The sequence below is a fragment of the Cebus imitator genome, unplaced genomic scaffold (genome assembly GCF_001604975.1).
Source record: "Cebus imitator isolate Cc_AM_T3 unplaced genomic scaffold, Cebus_imitator-1.0 Scaffold49, whole genome shotgun sequence".
Lineage (NCBI taxonomy): Eukaryota > Metazoa > Chordata > Mammalia > Primates > Cebidae > Cebus > Cebus imitator.
The window spans coordinates 4,421,983-4,445,103 of record NW_016107364.1 but is presented as its reverse complement, the minus strand read 5'-3'; the positions used below and the strand labels follow the sequence as shown (position 1 = coordinate 4,445,103).

At 35.7% G+C, this 23,121-nt stretch overlaps 1 protein-coding gene across 5 annotated transcripts in view; it reads left to right on the top strand.

Moving 5' to 3' along the window:
- Window positions 1-23,121, top strand: part of NETO1 (neuropilin and tolloid like 1) — a 114,975-nt gene that overhangs the window by 59,642 nt on the left and 32,212 nt on the right. For all 5 annotated transcript variants that reach the window (XM_037738136.1, XM_017527535.2, XM_017527534.2 and 2 more), the window contains exons 5-7: window positions 8,347-8,388; window positions 8,507-8,634; window positions 19,228-19,456. In XM_037738136.1, coding sequence (XP_037594064.1) covers window positions 8,347-8,388; window positions 8,507-8,634; window positions 19,228-19,456 — 399 coding nt within the window. The remainder of the gene's footprint in view (window positions 1-8,346; window positions 8,389-8,506; window positions 8,635-19,227; window positions 19,457-23,121) is intronic.

Below are 23,121 nucleotides of genomic sequence, written 5' to 3'. Positions count from 1 at the left end.
TTTTCCTGCTGTGAAATTTCATGGCAGCGAATTAATGCAGTGAATACTAGCTGCTAAGGTTTGGTACCACAGTTCTGATTCATTGCTAAGACACCAGCAGTTTTATCCACCACTGCTTTTGCACCATCAATGCAAATGTCAACCCAGATGTCCCAGTATAAACCGTAGGATTTGAAAGTTATCCAAAAATTTGAATATTTCAACACTACTTCCATTTGTTGTCAAGCATTCACATAAAAGATGATCCTTGATCACTGGCCCATGCTGACATTGGGCAAATTCAAGCAAAATCAGGAAGCCCAGCCAAGTCTGTACATCCATTCATTTTTTAGACAAAAGTAAAGTTCTCCAGACAAGATATTAACTCCACTTGTCTGAGCTGAAACTTTAATCAGCGAGTGACTGTAGGATGGGGAGTGGCAGTGTCCTGGTTTTTTTTACTTTTTTTCATCCAGTAGACATTCAGCAATGGCAGGTGTAAACGACTTTATTAGTCACCTGTGAGCTTCTTGGCCAAGGTCACACAATAACTGTGAGACATTGCAGTGAGTTCACTATTGTGAGTTTGAAAAGTGAGACTTGGCTTTTAAAGAGCTAATGATGCCTATGTTTAAAACATACGTTTTTCTTTTAGAATTCTTATTTGTCTCAGTGCTTCAATCAAACATTCAGAATAAAATCGTTCAAAAATGCCTGCTTTTCTAAGTCCCAATAAATTATTAACACCTATAAAGTGGAGGACAAGGTAGTTGTTCTCATATTTTCATTTTTATCTATAAGTTTGTTTGATTTTATTTGGAATACATTCTTCCCTTCTGTAAGGCACCTGTTCGAAACATCAGTTTCATCTTTTTTCATAACTTTAGAAATAGATGGTGCCACTGTGGTGACACAGTAGGTCTTTTAATCTCTCCTTATATGGTATAACTATATTTTCTTTTATTTAAGAGGAAATTTTACTAAGTTCTATAATTGTTATATCTATAGATAAAATTTAAATATTTATATAAGGCTTCAAATTAGATAACTAAATAGATTTACAAAATATAGCAGCAAACATACTTAATTCTTGCTGTACTTCCATGTAAGCTCAATAAACATTTTGAAGTATAAAAATAACATTGTACTGGACAAAAGTCAGGTTACTGGGTTTGTAATAAGAAGAACTGAAAATAGCCAGTAAATGTCCAGTAAAATCACTGACCACAAACTTAGCTAATCTCTGAAGATGTACATCATTTACATTCAAACCTTGGAATATTTGAAAACACAAGTACATACTTTATTAGCCATAGTAATGTTAATGCCATGTCATGTAATATCTGCAAAACTCTTCCATATTTTTTAAAAAATGAGAGTTCAAAAAGATAAATAGCATTTTAGTATTATTATGAAAATAGTAACCTTTGAATCCCAATAAAGGAACACCCCTGAACTCGAGGAATAATAATTACAAAAACATTTTTAAAAAACTTTAGTAATTTCACATTTGAAGTATATTATTTGCTGAGGAAAAGTCTAATCAGGGTCAAGGAAAAGGCTGTCTGTGCTCCACATACTCATTTATAAAATGAAGCTGAAGGAGTTTTGCATTTTCAATGCATGGCTTTTGAGGTAGACCATGGAAGAAAGACAGAGTCTGGAGGATTTTTTAAAGAAGATTGTAAGCACTCAGCCTGTGTGTAAAGTTAACTTTTGTGCCAAAGCTCAGTTCCATGGCCACCTATAATTGCAAGGGAGGCTGGGAAACATAGTCTAGATGTGAGCCTAGAAAGAAAAAGGGAGAGGTTTGTTAAACAAAACACTGTTCTCTAATAGAGTGTCTAATGTGATATACTTACTATGAGAACCTGCAGATTGGAAAAGTGTTACAGCCTTGCAAATACAGTCAACATAAAATCAAGTTGGTGTTAAGTTACTCTGTTTTTTATAGGAGGAGACATGTGATAAATTCTGTCCTGAGTATGGTCACTTGCTATGCCCAAGCACTGTTCTAAGTCCTGGGTAGAGTGTCAAGAGACACAAAATCCCTTACAGCACATTTTTAGCACCAGGGACCAATTTTGTTGGAGACAGTTTTTCCATGGGCTGGGGTTGGGATGGTTTCCAGATGATTGAAGTGTGTTACACTTATTGTGCACTTTATTTCTATCATTAGTGCATAGTAATATGTGATGAAATAATTACATGACTCACCATCACATAGAATCGTTGGGACCCCTGAGCCTGTTTTCTGCAACTAGACGTTCCTATCTGGGGGTTATGGGAGACAGCGACATCAGAAGTGTGTTGCTTATGTCCAGTCTACTCTGTGATCTTGTTTCAGTTACTGTCACTGTGGAAAGCCCTCCTTCACAAAGGATGTAGGAAATGGAAGCAGGCTTTTCAGTGTTTTCTGTGGCAGTCTCCAGATATTCTGCCTTGATTTTAATCCACAATGTACAGAGATTTGAGGTGGTCTCAAACATACTTGTAAGGCCAACGTCATTTGCAGTCTCAAGGACTAGATCCTCTTCTAGCATGGATGAAGTCCGTTCACCTGGCTTATTCACAGATGGGCCACAAACCCATTCCTTCCCAGTTCTGGGGTCTTTTTGGGTTGGGAAGTAATGTTTAAGCTCTTCTGAAAGCTGAGATAGGTGCCCATGCACCAGCAGTGAGAAAGAAGGCCCTGGCTCAGCCTCTTTCAAAATCTCTGCTGTTTGAGAGATGTCAGAAATCCTCATGTTCATGGTCACCCCGTAATTCCTGTGTGGCTTTGGATGCAGCCGCTTTATTTGCTGACCTGAACACAGTTGTTCTCCCTTGAAATGACAGATTGAATTAATTCAGCAGGTTGAATATGTTACACAAGTAAGCAAGTTTTGCAACGTATTCTGTGTTACTGAAATGTGCTTCCAGGGATGACCATTTTTCTACAAGAAATCTCTGGAGTGGTTCTCTTAACTCAAAAACTCTGGCCAGTGATCTACGTTTAGAAAGCCATCTCACTTCTGTGTATAAGAGAAGACATGGTGTGCTCTGCCTCCAACTCCTCAGAGCTACACAAACAGATGTGAGTTAAGGGCATGTACTTTAATGTGGTTGATAATTTCAGTCACACCCTGAAAACTGTTAAGTACAGGTGACATTTTTTGGCTAGCCAGCGTAGCATTTCTATATGGTAACACAATGCATAGACACATTCAGAAGCAACCTCTTTGACCCAAGTAGGGAAACCAGAAAGCCAGTCCGTCATGGCAGCCACTCCATTAGTGTGTATACGGACACAAAAATGACTAACTCAGTTTTCTTGATTTGTAGTCATTCAAAGACGTGTAGTTCTACAGCTGTGATGTTGATTGACAATAAGAGTGCATATAACATATCCTCATGCACATCCTTCTGAAAAATACATCACACAAAAACAAATATTGTTGCCTCATTGGCAGTATTGGTAGACTTGTCGACCTGGATTGCATACGTTGGTGACTTGTTAATCCTGACAATTGTTCATCGATATCCTCTGCTACTTCATCAGTTCAACTAGTTACGGTGCTAGCTGAAAGAGGAACACATGCCGTCTTTTGAACTGTTGAATCGCAGCCTCTCCTAAAAGATCATGACAGATGTCCTTAGCAGCAGGCAGGATCAATAAGGGCTCCTTAGCTTTAGCAATGAAGTTAGCCACTAAGAATGATGCTCTCAGTGCAGACACATTTCATGAAGTGGTAGTCTTCAGCAATTTCTTCTGTTCAGTAGGTTTACTTTTTTTTTTTTTCTTTTGGAAAACTCTAAAGCCGTGTCTTTTAATGCAAGGTGCTTGGTCACCACGTGGCAAAGCAGTTTTGAAGGTTTTCATGGCCTCCTTGGATAGCTGATCTCCACCCGTTGTAAGAGTGGTCTTGGAGAATGTGAACCACCACTTGCAATGAACCTGTAATTTAAGTAGGACTCTTGATATTCTCTTTAGCTGCAGCTTTCTTTTTGTTGGCATTCTTGAGGTCTTCTGCTGTCTCATCATTGGGTCTTTCCCCTTTTCAAAGAAGTTCTCCAATGACATGTATTTTTTACTCATTTTGACTAGGCCTAGCTTGTGGGCTTACCAAAACTGTCACTGAAACAAGTGTGCAGTACGGGGAATAGGCATGGATAGATGCATTAAATAAAAGCATGGATGTGCTGTATGTGGACTAAAATAAGTAGCAGATTTTCACTTAAAACCTGCCACCAGATGCAGCAGCCCAACTGAAGAAAATCAACTTACTTGTCACTATAAAGCCTGCCACCAGATTCAGCTTGTCACTTGCCACTCACTGATAGGGTTTTGATATGCATCTGCAAGCGATTGATTTATTATGACCTCTGTGTAGTCAAACCTCTTTGCTAATGTTAATCTATATTTGCAGCTGCTCCACAGTGCTAGCATCACCACCCCAGATCGTCAGGCATTAGATTCTCAAAGGGAGCGTGCAACCTAGATCCCTCAAAGGCACAGTTCACAGCTGAAGCTCCTGGGAGAATTTAATGCTGCTGCTGATCTGACGGGAGGAGGAGCTCAGGTGGTGATGTGAATGATGGGGAGCTGCTGTAAATACAGATGACGCTTCCTTTGCTAGCCTGCCTCTGCTCATCGGCTGTGCAATCCACAGCTGGTTGGGGAACCCAGACTTACAGAGTTTCTTGGTTATGGAGCAGTGGAAGTGGATGGTTAGTAAAAAAAAATAAACAGACGGACAGGTGCTGTGGCTTACGCCAGTATTCCCAGCACTTTGGGAGGCTTAGGAGGGTGGACCATGAGGTCAAGAGATCCAGGCCATCCTGGCCAACGTGGTGAATCCGTGTCTACTAAAAATACCAAAATTAGCTGGGTGTAGTGGTGTGCGCCTATAGTCCCAGGTACTCAGAAGGCTGAGGCAGGAGAATCGCTTGAACCTGGGGGGCGGAGGTTGCAGTGAGCCGAGATTGAGCCACTGCACTCCAGCCTGGTGACAGAAGAAGAATATATAAATAAGTAAAATTGTTAAATAATTGTAAATTATAATAACATGAGGAAAGTAAAACGCGAGACAGTGCTACTTTAGAGAGGATTGTCAAGCAAGGTGTTTCTGAGAATATAATATTTGAGTCAAAAACCAAAGAATGAGAAAGATCCACCTCTCCAAAGCCAGGAGGAAGGCATTGCAGAGAGACAAAAGAACAAGTTCCTAGTACAGAGCATGGGAACAGCCAGGGGTGTTGGAGAAATGGGCTAGTGTGATCAGGGAGGAGAGAGTGGGACCAGCAGCATGGAGCCAGGGCAAGAACTCACAGGGCGTTAAGATCCATGAAGAGTGATGCTTTTACTCTACAGGCAGTGGAAAGCCAGGAGAGTTCCACGATTTGATTTCCATGTGTAATAGCTTAGGTTGCTAGGTAGAGAACAGACTTAGGGATAGATACAGAGTAGAAGACTAGTTACCAAGTCCAGCTTTATCATGCATCTGCCTAATAATTCATGATCTCACCCACCAGCAACTTTAACCAATCAGTCTCTTAATCTTAAATTCAATTTAGGCTGTTTCAAAAAGAGAATATTGTTTATTGGTTTGCTTTTGTGGGTCACATGGCCCATCTGTTATTGTGATATTAATACAAATGGACTTGTGAAAACAATTTTTTCCTAAAGTTTTGGTTTTTAAACTATCCGTGCTATCACTGTTAATACAAAGACAAAAATAAATTTTCAGTTCCTAGAACTGACATTTCTCTCAACATTGTCTGGCATGAGTCATAAAAATGACAAATGTTAGCCTTCAAACTAGAAAACAGAATATCAACTACATTCCACAAAAATTGTAGAAAGCGGCACATAGGGCTGAAACATTCTAATCAAAAAGGAGATAATGAGTATTAATTATAAGTATAATTAAGCATTATTCTTAGTAGTAAGACGGCTACAATGAATAACAAAATGTCTAGATAACAAGTCATCAAAGCTGATGGAAAAATAAGGAAGATATGGGGTACCTTCATCAATACCAGTGAAACGGCTTGATGAGAACAACCAATTTCAGCAATGCTATACAAAACATAGCTTTAATTACAAAATAGGTGTTAAATACATATGTATTGAAATAATAACTACATATCTATTGATTTAGATGAAGAAATAAATTACTAATAGGAGATATCTTGATCCAAATGGTCTATGATGTCTCCATATTTTGAGTAGAAATTGCTTTCACTTTTTTTCCCTTTTTTCTAAAAATATTTTTTAAATCGATTTTTTAAAACAGATTTTTTTATAATCGATTTTTCAAAATAGCTTTGCAAAGGAACCTGTATCTTGTTTCAAAATGCATTAGCCATTTTAAATAGTGTCTATAATAAAATAAATCTAAATAGTTCATATGATCAGATTGTAGCATGGCCAATCCAAGCCTCTCAGTTTCCACAGATCAGTTCATGTAACTGTTTGACAAAACAGGAAAAAACAAGACCAACAACAAAATCTTTAATGAAGATAACCAAACTAACAATCAGACTGTAGTTACAGGTTTTGCATATCCAGGCACACAGACATAGAAAGAAACGCACTTAGATACACACATACATACCAGCACCCGTGGTCTTAATATCCATAACTAATCTCTTCCAGGAAGATGCTACTTTTTATATTGTAGTCCTGAGTTGTTGTTGCGCAGCGTCTCATAAAATATTTCTAACTCTAAAAGACTTTAACTTACAGATGATACCATGATAGTGAGAACAAATTACATTTCCCAATCATCTTTTAAATTGTATGCCAAGTTCCTTTAACATATAGTCATTGATGCCTTCACCCACTCATAAGTCAAAGAAAGCTCAACTCAGGGTGACAAAGGCTACAAGTATACGTATTATTTGAAAAAGCAAAAAGCCCAATTTCAGGTAGACAGAAGGAATACGTTCAAGAAGTCACCATGATAGCTGTAGTTAGTAACAATATGTTCTATAATATACTTGAAAATTGCCAGAGTGTAGATTTTAAGTGTTCTTACTATGCAAGAAAATGATGGTTACATGAATTAAGACATGTGAATTAGCATGATTTAGCCATTCGACAATGTACACATATATCAAAACATCACATACCAAAACATCACATTGTACACTATAAATGTAAATAATTTTTACTTGTCAAATGGAAAAAAAGGATAAATCTTGGAGAAATACAACTCCAGAATAAGTTACTCAATAAGTATATGCAATGACTATGTGTTTATTATGTAATAATTATATGTACATAATATATACTTATGTAATCATCAAAATTTTAAATTTTTTAAAAAATAGGAATATATGTATATCAAATAAGATAATACAGTGTCTCAGTGACATCATTAATGACTTGTGGGTCTCCACCTTTCCATTCTGCTCATCATCACAGTTAGCATTTTCAACATTGTAAGTTGGCTACTTCATGATTTCACAATGTCTCGTACAAGCATGACTGCAATGTAAGCCAGAAAAAGTGGTATACACCTTGTCTGTGTTACAAGGAAGACTTTCTCAGAAACTCTCTAAAAGACTCATCCTTGTATTTCACTGGCTGCATACCTACCTCAAAATCAATTCCAGAAATGAGAATGAGATCCCCAATTTGCCTTTTAATCATTAGAAAACATCTGAGACTCATGATACAGCAGGCTTCCCCAGAAATACACAAATAAGCAGAGGACAGGTGGCTGAGCCTGGGCTTGACTGGGAGGAAGATGGGAAGAGTGGGTGTTGAGTAGACAAACTAGAATACTGAGGAATGCTTTGAAAGCTAGCATGGTATGAAATGCTGCAGATAAAGATTTGATGAAAACAGGATTGTTCAGCCAAAAAAGAGGAGTTCTAGATTTTACATCTTAATTTGTGCTTCAGATATTCTGGTTAAAAATTTTGTTACAACACGTTACAGAATATTTTGAATCAGCAAAGAGGATAGTATCTAGAAGACAGGGAAATTGCCCCAAACCTTGAATTACCTGTGGATACATTTTGCGAAAACGTCTATTCTGTGGTTATGGAGAACAGATAACATAGTTAATTTAATTATTCTACCTATGGAGTTATAGGTAATGAGTAAGCTTTTTTATTTGATAATTAGATGTAAACATGGCATTAGAAACTTCTTTAAATAGTGTTTTTTTTTTTTTTGTATTGAGAAAAACCTTCTAGTAATACTAAATTAACATTTCAGTCCCAACGTCATTATACACTTTTTATTTCACCATTTGCTCTCCCCTAATGTGCTTTTTAAGGCAGATTTCTGGATAATTTAATGATATGTAACTCAAAATCACTGTAAGTAACAAATGTGGAATGGGACTAATTGTCTTTTTCTCAATTTTTAAGATCCTGACTTTAAGGACCTTGGAGCTTTGAAACCATTACCAGGTTGGTAAAATAGATATTTAATACTGTTCTGAAGACTTTGTTTTCTGCTATGAAATACACTTTTGGTTTATTATTCAAGCTCTATTTTTGTGTGTTTATTTGGCATTTTGTTATTTAGTGTGTGAGTTTGAGATGGGCGGTCCCGAAGGAATTGTGGAGTCTGTACAGATTATGAAGGAAGGCAAAGCCACGGCCAGCGAGGCTGTTGATTGCAAGTGGTACATCCGAGCACCTCCACGGTCCAAGGTCAGTCTTAAGATGAAACGGACACTTGACAGCTGACATGAGAAGCGTCTATAACGTGCATTGCTTTGAAGCAACTGGACTTGTCTAATCCATTTCAGAGTGCAGTCATCATAGGCTATGATTTCATTTTGGTTTTTGAGATGTAACTTGTCTTCTCTTGTCCAATCTAAATTTGATGTCATAAATAGCAATCTAGAGAGTGTGTTGAAGAAATCATGTGAAAACCTAGACATGAGACTTTAAGGTAAGTTGACCTCTCTGAAATATGGATTGAAGTGGTATGTGAGATCCATGGCTCTAAGTATAATTACACTTATGCTCTTATTGTCAATATCTGTACTTGGTTTATTTTGTAAACAAAATTATATCTGTAGAAGTTGCCTGGGGCCTACAAAGTCATGAATATCTGGTATGTAAAATACAAATGCAGCAAGGGCTGATAGCAATGGTAAGAGGGCCAGGGAGATCCTGTGATGACTTGAAGGAGACAGGCATGACTTAGCTACCCATGAAGCTCCTTGGGATTGCTGCTATGAGAAAATGTGGGTCCAGCATTATCAAGTCCTCCATTATTTCTCATAACTTTCCAAAAATCTAGATTTTATGTTGAGCACCCTGATTTTTGTGGGTTGGTTTTAATTACAAAAATTAAAAGTATTGGTGGGGCATGGTGGCTCATTCCTGTAATTACAGCACTTTGAGAGGCCAAGGCAGGCAGATCATGAAGTCAGGAGATCAAGACCATCCTGACCAACATGGTGAACCCCTGTCTCTACTAAAAATACAAAAATTTGCTGAGTATGGTGGCACACGCCTGTAGTTCTAGCTAGTTGAGAGGCTGAGGCAGGAGAATCACTTGAACCCAGGAGGTGGAGGTTGCAGTGAGCCAACATTGTGTCATTCCACTCCAGCCTGGTGACAGAGTGAGACTGTCTCAAAAAATAAAATAAAATAAAATAAAATATTACATGTATTAAACTAAATCTATTGTGGGCTAGATTTGGACTCAGGCCCCCATTTTTGAAACACTTCCATAGAACAACTATGTTGATCCTGTTTATGGAAATATTTTTCAGAACGCAGAGGATGAGTCATTTTGTGCTAGCAGGTGTCATAGGTCTAAGGTGTTATTTGTTCATTCTCCTGTTTTCATTTTTATTCCTCAGTTACAAACTTATAGGCAAAACAATGGACTTACTAGATTTGTAGTCATCTATTTATTGAGGTTGAAACAGTGAGTTATTAATTTAATTGGTTTTGTGACTCCATAATAAAGTCTCAAGCACTCTGCCAGAGACATGGAAAAGCATGCCAGGCCCTGTGCTCAGATGTTTCAGTTTAGTTCTCAGACAAATATGTAACAGAATAATTTAAGCAGTAAGGTTAGATACAACAGAGAGAGAAAAGACCCCTTATACAAGATAGGGTAAGTCAAAGGTAGAAGGGTACAGCTGTCAGGGTCCTGGTGAATCTTAATAAGAAGTATTGTGCCAGGTAGACAAGGTGAGAAGGCGCTCCAGGCAGAGGGAATAACGTCTATAAAGTCATGGAATCACAAGAGAGAAGAGAGTAAGTTTTTTCAGGAATTAATATAATTGCACGTGACCAAATGAAAGCATGGATAGGGAGGTGGTGTCGATTCCTTAACCTAAAGTGTTCTCTAAGCCTCTTTAAAGAACTCAGACTTCATTCTGAGTGCTTTTGTGATATATGGAAAAACAAAGCAGAAAAGTGATATGAACAGGTTTGCATTTTAGGAACATTGCTTTTTCCTGCAAAGAAGCGACTGAGGAGTGAACACTGCAAGGAGAAGAGCAAGTGGGAAGCTGTGGCTGTAATCCCAGTGCTGGAAACTAGGCCATGGTGAGCAAACATGAGTGAAATACTAGAGAGAGAGAGGATAAAATTTGGTGACTGGATATTTAGGCCGAGGGAAAAAGAAGAGCCGCTTTTTTTTCTTTTTAGAGACAGAGTCTCATTCTTTCTCCCAGGTTGTAGTGCAGTGGCGCAGTCTTGGCTCACTGCAACTTCTGCCTCCCGGATTCAAGCAATTCTCCAGCCTCAGGAATTACAGGTGTCTGCCACCATACCTGGCTAATTTTTTTTTTTTCATACTTTTAGTAGAGACAGGGTTTTGCCATCTTGGCCAGGCTAGTCTCGAACTCCTATCTCAGGTGGTCTGCGGTCTGCCCTCTTCGGCCTCTCAGAGTGCTAGGATTGCAGGCATGATTCATCACTCCCAGTGAAGAGCTATTTTTGAGGGCACTGGTCTTTCTTCACTTGATTTTTCCTTGAATATGTCTCCAGAGTTTGCATATGAAATGGAAATGTGGCACCTTTCCCCCAACTTTCAGTTACAGAGATTCAGAGATATTGCTCGAGCTTCCAGCCTTGTTGCTTGCATTTCTCTTTGCCTCTGAACAAATCTTAGAGAAAGTTAATTGCATTATGAAGAAAGACAGTTATTTTTCTTTTTTTTTTTAAGTGAAAATCGATTGCTCACACAAAACCGTAAAAATCCACTACCTGTATAACAAGAGAGCTAGATTGAAGTTTATTTTGCTGTTTTCATAAAACGTGGATTCACATGCAAGGGCTATTTATTTTTCTTAAACTCTATGAATGAAAGATTTTTAAAGACATTTTAAAAAATAGATTGATATGTGCCACACCTTACTGTCATAACTGGTACTTTTGTCACTACAATCTTAAAGAGAAGGGTTTCATGATAGTGTAAATGCACACCCTTTTCTTCCAGCTGGTAAATAGACTGTCTTTGTACAATCTCAGAGCAACAATAAACAATGTACCTGTCTGTTATAGAATTTGGCATTCTGTGACCCAAAGGGGAAGCTGCCTGCAGAGCTGGACAAAGATGGCTCTATTGTAACAGGCTTTCTCTGTTAAATTAAAGGTTAGGGAATAGGAAGTGGCTTTGAATACTGTGGAGAAAAGCAAGAACTGGAGATTACTGCCTATGTGGACATTCTATTTTTACAGAGTTCCTAGCAGCTTATGAGAATAGACTATCAAAGCGCAAGTTATACTTGAAATAGCTCGTGGTGAACATTTGAATGACACCTGCTGACTAAACCATATTGCACAAGGAAAGTGCTGAATAGTTTACTTGTGCTCTATTAACATGTATACACATTATTTACTGCTTTTCAGGCTTTTGACAAACAGAAAATATAATATCCGATGTCTCCTTTATTAAAGGATATTAATCTAGATGGTCCCCTTTAATTAGAATGTGATTAATCCAGATTTTTTAGAATTTGGAAAACCAGAGGCAGAAAGAAACTTGTTCCTGACTAGATCATTTAAAAGATGAATAAACTGAGTCAGGATAATGAAATTCAATATGAGTTAACAAGGAAATGTAGATATATGCCTCTCTGAGCAAATATTATGAGGTCTAATTCAGATTCTGGTCTGGAAAACAGCCATCAGAATGAAATGATGGGAGAGAGAATCATGGTAACTATTAATTTCACGAAGCCTGGACCAGATTTATCTCCAGCTATCCAGTGCCAAGCACAATGTCTGTTAATCAGTTAAAAGTCATGGAATAAATAGATTATTTCTAAAAGAAAGGAGACGGTAGCAATCTTCAAACATTTGTCACATGAAACAGGAATAACACTTAATCTGCAGGAGTAAGGCCTTTAAGTACTGCAGTTTATTTGAACATTTGAAACTAGAGAAACAGCTTTTAATGTAACACAGAGAAAAGCCTTTTATTTTAATGACAAAGATTGAATGAGATTTTACAGGGGGAATCCAAGCAAAGTCTGGCAGAGATTTTGTATAACAGTTAAAAGTCAAGTAATATTTTGGCACAAATAACATGAAAGTCCTCTGAAAACCAAAATTTAATGCATCTATGATAAGTGACTTGCCCACAAGCTTGGCTATTTAGCAGCAGATCTTGAGCAAGATTAGCATTTCCCAATTCCTGGTCCCGTTTCCTCTCACAAAACCACATTCTTTGAGGAAATGATCACAGTTTTTAAAAATTAATTTTAAAATCTTTAGAAATTTTATTTAAATTGACCAATAGTACTTGTTTATGTTTATCAAGTACAGCATGATGTTTCCATTATGGAATGACTAAATCAAGCTAATTAACAAATGTCACTTCATATTTTTATTATTTGCTAGGACAGGATAAGGGACAGAGTCAAAAGATGTATGAAAATACATAAATGAAGGTAATTCAATGTTGAATGTTTTGGGATAATAAAACTATAGGTTCTACTGTTTGCCCATCATTTCATGCTTAAAGTTGGCTCTTAATTTGTTGTTAACTAATTCAAAAATATTTTTGTTCAAATTAAAATAAAAATATAAAAATTTGACAAAAATAAGTCTTTTATAGTAAAGTTGTGATAAAAGTGTTGAAGTTATTTATATGATAAACATAAATTTTCAGCTACAATTCTTGGGATTGTGAATATGATAAATTTGCCTATGTGATTAAGGTTACCAGTCAGGTGACTTTGAATTAATAAAAAGATAGATTATCCAGGTCATCTTAATGTAATCACACGAGCCCTTTAAAAGCAGAGCAGATTCTTTGGATGTGAATGAAAAGGGGAAGAGAATCAGGGGACTAAGAAATGTGTTCTGGGAGTGAGGGTGACCCCAGTAAGCAGTCTTCCTGAAAATGGAGACCTTTGTCCTAGAACTGTGGGAAACTGGATTTTTAGCCTCATCTGCCCTCACCAAAGAACCCACTACTTTCACCGTACAAGACTATTAACAGTAGATGGTAATCGGGTGTCATTTAAAGCTGCTAAAATTGTGGTGATTTGTATGGAAAAATAGAATATTAAAGCAATAAACCAAGTGTAATAACTTTAATTGACTACAAAGATAAGCATTAAGGTGTCTGAAGATTGAGTCTGCTTTTATCTCCAAAAAGTAAGAATAAAATTTGGAACACAAAGTAAAAATTTTAAATAGCTAACTACCAAAAAAATTGTTCACTTTAATTTTTTTAAATGTGTCAATTTTTTACTCTCATATTTTAGACAGCTACTCAAGTGGACTTGTTTATATGGGCCAGAAAATCATTTTTTGTTATATCAGGAATTGGTTGTGCTGTGGACATGCGTGTGTGTGTGTGTGTGCCTGTGTGTTATTATTTCATAAAGCATTAAGATGTTCTGGTTCCTTCTCCAAACTGATACCCTCCAAATGGAATATTCTACATAAGTTTATAAACCTGACATGTCTGGTCAATAAAATAGAAATTGTGAAGTCCTTGGCTATATACTTTATAGAATATGATTTTATTTACAAAAGTGTCTAGTCCTATTGAAACCATGTACAGCATTTCTCAGACTGTGACATATTTAATTTTTACTTATTATGGAGAAAACTGTTCTGGCAAGTCTTAAATAATTGCCTCAAATAATGTGTATTTTCTGTATATCATTTTGATATGAGGGGACAGACCTGGTTGAGCAGTTGGTATTAAATTTTGTTTGTGAATATATTACTTAGTAAATTGTTAGCTAGATTTATTTGCTTTGCATATAAAAAGGGGTTCTGCTTTCCATGTTATTTGAAAAATAGATATTACTAGAAATTATTTACGTGTTCTGAAGTTTTCCATGTCCTGGTCACTAAATTATCTTGTCAGCCCCAACTCTTTATGATAGATTAAAAAGAATGCATCAAAATGATTCACTGAGAAGTGATGATAATCTATTTTACTAGAGTTATATATTATGTTTATCGTTTTCTCTTTTTTCAATAAGTGACTAGAGAGCTTTCTGTAGTTTGCTACATTAAATAATTCTTTCTGTTAGTATTGTTGTGGTACTAGATTTAAGCTAATGAGACAGTCATTCAAATCATACTGTATAGAGAGATTTTATTTGACATATACTAGAGTTAGTATGGGAAAACTTGATCACTTTTTCTGGATAAAGGAATTTGGCTTTTGTACTGAAAGCTCTGGATCCAGTAAAGTATATTTTCTTTTTCTATATGGTAAAAAATCATTGCAGTCACTAGATCTTAGGTGAGCATTACTGAATGCTTCAGAAGTAATTACTTAGGATCTAATGACTGCAATGATTAACTTACTCTCTAAATAGTGTTCTATTTAATAAGAATGTCCTTTAAATATAGAAGATACTTAGGTAACAGTGATTACACTTCACGTACAAATGCAAGTCCATCATCTCATATGGAAAAAATGGAACTGTTAAATGTAAAAAAAAATAGGGCCAATATGCAAATTGACTTCATAACTATAACAGTATTCTTATATAAAATATTTCTATTTTTAAAGAATTTTAAACAGCCATTTATTTCTGAGGGACACGTTTATTTTCTATAAACTTTATTTATATCTTGATAGTCAACATCTTTTCTAACTCATTTAGGAAACAGGAATAGTTTTGCTCTGCGTTCTTATTGATTACTCATTTTGTTTTAGTTTGTTTTCTTTAAGATTATAATGTTCTTTCTGGGCTATAAGTCTGTGAGCATTTAAGAACATTACATAAGGCTGCATAATGTGGTGAGTATCCAAGTGTTAGGCAGATCTGACTTCAGTAGCAGTCCATTACTTAAATGACATTACTGTATCACTTGAAGAAAGTTACCTAATTTTTATAAACTTCAGTTCTCTTCTTCTTAAATGATTTTAACAAGTATCTATTGTTGTTGAGAGATTTGAAATAATGTGTTAGCAGTGTCTTAAGCTATGGTTGGTAAAACACACAAATTTTCTTTTCCTAACAGTCAGTTAGTATTTTAAGGTGTGTTTCTACATGCAGTGTTAAATATTTTTTTTATTGTACTTTAGGTTCTGGAGTACATGTGCAGACCATGCAGGATTGTTGCATAGGTACATACATGGCAATGTGGTTTGCTGCCTACATCCCCCCGTCACCTAGATCTGGAATTTCTCCCCATGTTTTGTTGAAAGACGCTGAGCCACTGAAACGTTTCAACCTGAAAATATCAAGTGGTCAAACAGGTTTTTGAGTTGGCCAAACAACCATTTAAATATTTTTCATTCTGTGGGCTTAGTACCTGGTTTCTATAACTTTGTAAGGATATTGGGAGAGAGGCATCATTTTGTATTACACACCCTAATTTGTGTTCTCCTGCATGTGGCAATGTTTATTTCCAATTATAATTTCATATTTTTTGAGAGCTGATAAACTTGTTTAATTTATTGCATAGCATTTTAGAGTGTAAGTATATATTTGACTTCTTGCTCTATTTAACAAATTTGTATAATACGTAGATTTTAGCTTTTATTTTTATAGTGTTTTCAGCTTGTTTACTTTTAGTCAAAACCGAGCAATGTGACCTAGTGAAAAGAACCTTAAAACTAGAGTTTAAAGTTTAATCTTTTTTAAGATTAATTCACATTAATTAACTTATGATCCTGGAGCAAGTTATTTCTTTTTCTTCTTTACTCCAGCTTTCAATAAAGGTCACCTGAAAAAGAAATTTCTTTTAAAAAAAGTCTTGTTGACATTTAAAAAACAAATAAGTTAGTGTAAATTTGGAAGTTTAACATTTTTAGATGCATATATACCTTCTTAAACTGGATATTTCTAAAGTTCTCTGAATAATTTTAGAAATGTAATATTGTGTTGGGAGGAGGAATCACAGATGGACCGCATGAGTAATATCTGAGTTTTTGATAAAATAAAGCAATAACCTGGGCTTACAGAAAATGAAGGCTTCGTTGGGGCATATGTCTCTCATCAGGCTGTAGCAATGACAGGTAATTTAAATCAGTGTCAAAGTATTTGGAAATTTTAGAATGGCTTCCAACTACAATGCTACAAATTGCTCGTATATGAAAATTTGCACTACCATACAAAGTATCCTACAACTCAAGTGTTTTCCACTGTGGTTCAGTTTTATTCCTTTGTCCGTATTTCTCTAATTCATTTTGTTCTTTCTCATCAAATTATGTCAAGATTTCCTCATTTAGAACTTCACATTTTATTTTTAGCATCTTACAGATCTGCAGCATTTTGTCTTATCCTTTTATGTCATAAGTTAGATCTATATTATATCTTGTTTTGAGAATTATTGCATGTAATTTCCTCTGTATATAACAAAATAGGACTATTTTATGTAATTATTATTTATAACACGTAAATGTCTGTCATATAGGTGCCCAATAAATATTTCATGAATGCTAAACAAATGAAGTCAATAAAAAAATGAAACTACCAGTTAATCATCCACAAATATTTCTGGAGCATTTACTATGTATAAAATATGTGTTAATGCTTAGAATACAAAAATATATACCACTGCTTCAGCTTTTCAGGAACATAAGTTTATTAGAAGGGTTATATAACCTGAAACTATAGCTTTACGTGTGTTCAAAATCAGATGGGCGTGGTGGCTTATGCCTGTATCTCAGCACTTTGGGAGGCCAAGGCAGGCGGATCACAAGGTCAGGAGTTCCAGACCAGACTGGCCTATATGGTGAAACTCTGTCTCTACTAAAAACAAAAAACAAAAAGTAGCCAGGCATGGCACCTGGCACCTGTAGTCCCAGCTACTTATGAGATGAAGCAGGAGAATCGCTTGAATGCAGGAGGCAGAGGTTGCAGCGAGCCAAGATTGTGACACTGCACTCCAGCCTGGGTGACAGAGCAAGACTCTGTCTCAGGAAAAAAAAAAAAGTTCAAAATAACATAGAGGCTATAGAGATTGGCGAGTGGGAGCAGTGAAAACGTTTCACTGAACATGTAACAGTTGAACTAACTCTTGACAAATTAGGAAAAAAGTTCCTAGACAGAAGTTAGAGAATAAAGATAATGTCATGTTCATAAAAGGTAACGTTTTTGTAAATAATTATAGTGTTGACAGATAAGGAAGATGTAAATTTCCTATTTGATGTTTTTAGACTTTAAAAAAAATTATATACCACTTACAAATTTTAGCTAAAATACTGTGATTATTAGATTTGTTTCTTAGAAATATAACTTTGGCAGGAGTAAACTAGTTTTTATTAGAGTACACTTTGGGGGTGTGAGGAGAATCTGTACCTTGCAACTACCCAAGCTGGGCAGGAGACTGTTGAAATATTATATATGTGTGAATGGAAGTGGAAAACAACTTGCTTAAAGGTGAAATTGTCAGGAACTGGTACCCCATTGAGTAAGAACATTGAGGACATGAAATACATTTTCACTAATTTAAATAGTGAAATTATAAAATTTAGTGTAGACATATGGATCTGGAAGAAGTTGTCTTAATGAGTTTCACATTTTATGAAATAAGAAAAAATTAATACAGAATGATGAAAGAGATGGATGTTTGATTGAATGCCATGTCTTTAGTTTATATTCATGCTAAATTAAGAGCAGTGCATTTAAGAGGAAATAGCGTATAGACATCCGTATTAAAATAAAATGTAATCTGTATGAATGATGTGTCTTCATGAGGAAATCACTCTAGGTATCCATCTCACAGTGCGTGGGTCCTTTTGCTTTATATAATTTCCACTCTTTGACGTTGTATCCTTAGTGTTATGGTTTAATTGACACACATTTTCAGCACTGGCCGTCACTTTTTTTCGTTCTCCGTGATATCCACAGTGCCTTGAATAGTGTCTGCAGCAATCACAGGCCAACCTGTGGATGCCACTGAATCGATGGATGCATGAGCAAATGATTTCTTTATAGACTTTTATTTGGTTGAATGAATTACTTGTGGTTTTCAATGCACATTAGTGAAGAGTCGAATGATGTCTGTTGATTGAAAAATAGTACACCTAAAGCAGCATAACATTGTGAAAGAATTGTGGACTAGGAAGTTAGAGGATCCTCACATTTAATTTTCCATTTATACCATTCGAGTTTCTTCATCTGAATATGACAATAAAATAGGCCACTTTATAGAGCTGTTGGAAGTATTACAAAATAACATACAAAGCAGGTCGCACGGTACTTTTTACCCGTTAAATCCTTATTTTTATTTATGTAACTTAGCTAAACAGCTTGTCTATGTGTGGCATGAATGGTCAGAGACTAGCTTGGCCCTTTTTATAAAAAAGTTATACTTCACCTCAAAAATGAATCTGTGTATTTATGTTAAATAATTTAGTTAAACAAATCAGAGGCTGTCTTTCAGTATCATTTTTGCTTTTCCTTGTTATTAATAAAAGTTGTGTATTTTTGTACATTTTTGGAAGTAAAAGGAAGCCATGGAACAGAAAGGTATCAGGCATATTTAAAATGCATTTTGCTAAAAAAAAAAAAAAAAAAAAACAAAACAAAACAGTGTATAAGCAGGGAAAACTAAAAACTGATTTCAAGTAAGTTATGAGGAAACATAAAGCTCATTTGGATGAAAATACTCAGCTCTAGAAAACGGTGCATTTAAGTAAAGAAAGGATAATAGCATTTGAAAAAAATATGAAACACAATTTGTTCTTATTGTACATCTTCCTTCTATTCACAAGGAAAAAATAATAAGATTGATTGCAATCAAGATTGTCTTGTGAGACTGAAAAAGAGAAAAGAAGCTCTGGTACTTACTGATGTACATTCACATTTTGATACGGGGAAATATTTTATTTTTGTTTTATAGATTTACTTGCGATTCTTGGATTATGAGATGCAGAATTCAAATGAATGCAAGAGAAATTTTGTGGCTGTGTATGATGGAAGCAGTTCCGTGGAGGATTTGAAAGCTAAGTTCTGTAGCACCGTGGCTAATGATGTCATGCTACGCACAGGTCTTGGGGTGATCCGCATGTGGGCAGATGAGGGCAGTCGAAACAGCCGATTTCAGATGCTCTTCACATCCTTTCAAGAACGTAAGATTCTCTGCACTTGACTGTTTGTCCTTCATATATGCCATATGCCAGTTTCACAAGCCGTTAATGGTATTTTCTTCACACTGTTTGAGCACAGCAGGCTATTCTCTAATACATTGTTTAAACCACTACGATTCCCTTTTCTCATTTTGATCCATTGATGGGAGAGAGTTACATATTACATTTTGCTTACTTATTTCAACGTATGCATCATAGCCTTAAGATAGTTCCCACTATTCAGCTGGGAAATGATGAATTTTGTTTGTCTTTGGTTTAGCTCTTAGGAAGCATATGGAACTGACGCAGCAGCTTCTGATGAAGTTTGGGTTTAAATTAAAAAAAAAAAAATCCTGCATAAAAATATTTGGTAGGTTCTTTTTAGTAAGCTTCTCTTACAGTCCCATTCATTTCAAGTAGGTTTGTGACTTCGGAGTTCCAATTAAAGTAGGTACGGAGAGAGAATTGCTTTGGTGGGCAGTAAATAGGAAAAGTTTCTGAAAATATTTAAAACAGCACAATCGGTGATATCCACAGTCAAGTGCAAATCACAGAAACTTTAAAAAATTATATTATAATAAATTATGAGTTGTATTAACAGATATATTTTGAATATTTGTTAGAAACCCTGAATATTTCGTTTGTTACAAATGTATGCAAATAAAAAATAATTCTGAGAAATTTAGCTTTAAGAAATAAGTGCCTTGTGACATGAACAGACACTTTGAAAAGAAGAACAGACACTTTGAAAAGAAACATTCATGTGGCCAACACACATATAAAAATGTTCAACATCACTAATTATTAGAGAAATCCAAGTCAAAACCGCAGTGAGAAACCATCTCACACCAGTCAGAATACCTGTTAGTGAAAGTCAAACAATAACAGATGCTGGTGAGGTTGAAGAAAAAAGGGGAATACTTAGGTACTGCAGGTGGGAATGTAAACTAGTTCAGCCACTATGGAAAGCAGTTTGGCAATTTTTCAGAGAACTTAAAACAGAATCATCATTTGACCCAACAATCTCAATACTGAGTATAAATTGTTCTGCCATAAAGACACTTGCATGTGTGTGTTCATCACAGCACTGTTACCAAATTATTCCCATAGCAGAGGAATGGAATGAAATGAGATGCCGATCCATGTTAGACTGCACAAAGAAAATGTGATACATATATACTGGTGAATACCATGTAGCCATAGAAAAAAAAATGATATCATGCACTTTTCAGCAACATGGATGGATCTGGAGGCCATTATCCTTAGCAGCCTAATATAGTAACATAAAATTAAATACCACATTTTCTCAACTATAAATGAGAGCTAAACATTGAGTACATATGGACACAAAAAAGGGAACAACAGGCTTCAGAACCTACTTGAGGGTGGAGGTTGGGAAAAGGGTGAGAATCATAGTATTTCTATTGGATATTATGCTTATTACATGGATGATGAAATGATTTTTTAGACCAATCTCCCATGACACACGTTTTACCTATATAATAAATCTGCACATGTATTCCTGAACCTGAAGTAAAAGTTAAAAAGAAAAACTTTAAATGAAAAGCAATAAGTACCTCTCATTTCACAAATATTTTTTAATTATTAGAAAACACAATACACTATTTTTGAAATTTCAACGACTTTTCTTATTTTCAGCAGCAGAACAGCCAATGCTATTTTAAATTCACAAATGTTAAACGTGTTAGACAGTTATTTTGTATGACAAATAAGTAGTTTGGGCTTTAAATTCCCTTTTAATTACCTAGTTGGGGAATTTTAGGACACCAGAAATGCTGAATGTCACTCAGGCTTTCTAAATCTTGACACCATCTTCCAGTGTGTCAAATATCTCTCTCAGCTTTATGTTGGATTTAAACAGTATGCTGCTATGTCTTTGATTCAGTGGTTAATTAAAATGTTAGAGGTACTGCATTCTTATCTCAGCAAAATATTTGAACAAAATGTTTCCATTGTATTGACAAGCATATGAAACTCAGGCTACAAGACAACACCTTTGGTTGTTGATTACTCTACTTCAGTGAGGGTATCTCAGGGTTCTGTATTTAACTCAGTATTCTTATCAATCTTGGGTAATAACATACTGAGAACTCATATTGTCAATTTAAATGACAAAACTATGGAAGGGAAAGAAAGCTAATTTATTAAATGATATAGTCAAGACTTCCAAAAAATAACAAAAATCTGCAATTTTTATCAAAAGTATAGTATAAAATATAATATAGATGTATGAAAAAATTATATTTCCAAAATCCATAGCATAGAGAAACCTCTGACTCCTAGGACTTTCCTGTGGTCTTATTTCAAACTCAACATGAGTCAATACTTTATGACTGACAAAATAATCTTTTTTTTTTTTTTTTTTTTTTTTTTTTTTTTTTTTTTTTTGGGACGGAGTTTCACTCTCGTTACCCAGGCTGGAGTGCAATGGCGCGAGCTCGGCTCACCGCAGCCTCTGCCTCCTGGGTTCAGGCAATTCTCCTGCCTCAGCCTCCTGAGTAGCTGGTGACAAAATAATCTTATATGGTATTAGCCTATATTAAAGTTAGTAGAGTAACAATGCAAAAAAGATTTTAGCCTCATGGGAAGCTGCACCAATCAAAGTGTAAAAGGCACAGTCTGTTTTTTCCTGACTGTTATTAATGAGGAGATTGATCACCTAGAGGAGGCTGACAAAGATTTAATGCCAAATATGAAGAAATGTTTAATTCAGGATTTGTTGTTGTTGTTGTTGTTGTTGTTCAAAATGTGATAACTACCTCAGACCTATGTCTCATGGGTCTCAAAGACGAGATTTATGTTTAAAAGATATATGGAAAGTTTTGAGTGCAGTTTAGGGGGGAAATGTTTATGTTATGAGTTGTGATATTCAAAATTTGGATAGATGCCTATGAAGGATATGAAATATGGATAGATGGGTGATTGGATCTCAAAATGGATTATGACCTGGCATGAACGGTATAGGGGAAACATCTATGTAAGATAGGTGAAAAGACTGGCTGACATCAAAGATCCCTTTCAACTGTTAAAATAGATTAAGTTCTATGAGCCTTTAAAAATCTGCATAGGTAAGAAATGATGAACTGTATATATGGTGCATATATTATTATAAATATGTCTATTTGAGATGATTAAAAATAGAGTTTCAATGCATGTGATGAAATTATCTCTGGAAGTCATTGAAGTGGGTTGACTTTTCAATGAGTAATCCAAAAGACACAGGGTGTTCTTCCTACAGAGGCACCCAACCCACTATGTTCTCGCACACTGGACAAATGATCACACTCTTCAAATGATGAGTATTACAACATTCTCTGTGATCTTCTCATACATCAGAGTAAGTTTCCACTGAAAACATCAGGTTTATCCTTAATGTCATGTTACCTTCTATGTTGGTCTGAATGGTTGCGTGACACCCCTTCAAAAATTCATATTTAAAAATTCTGTTGCCAAGATGAGGGTATAAGGAGGTGGGGCATTTGAGAGGTGATTAGCTCATAAGGAGAGTGCTCATCATAGGCGTTAGTCCTCTAATAATAAAGAGGGCCAGAGAGCAGCCTTGACCTTTACAGGTGAGAACACAGCTAGAAAGTTTGATCCATGAACCAGGAGATGGGCCCTAACCAGACACCAAACCTGCCAGCACC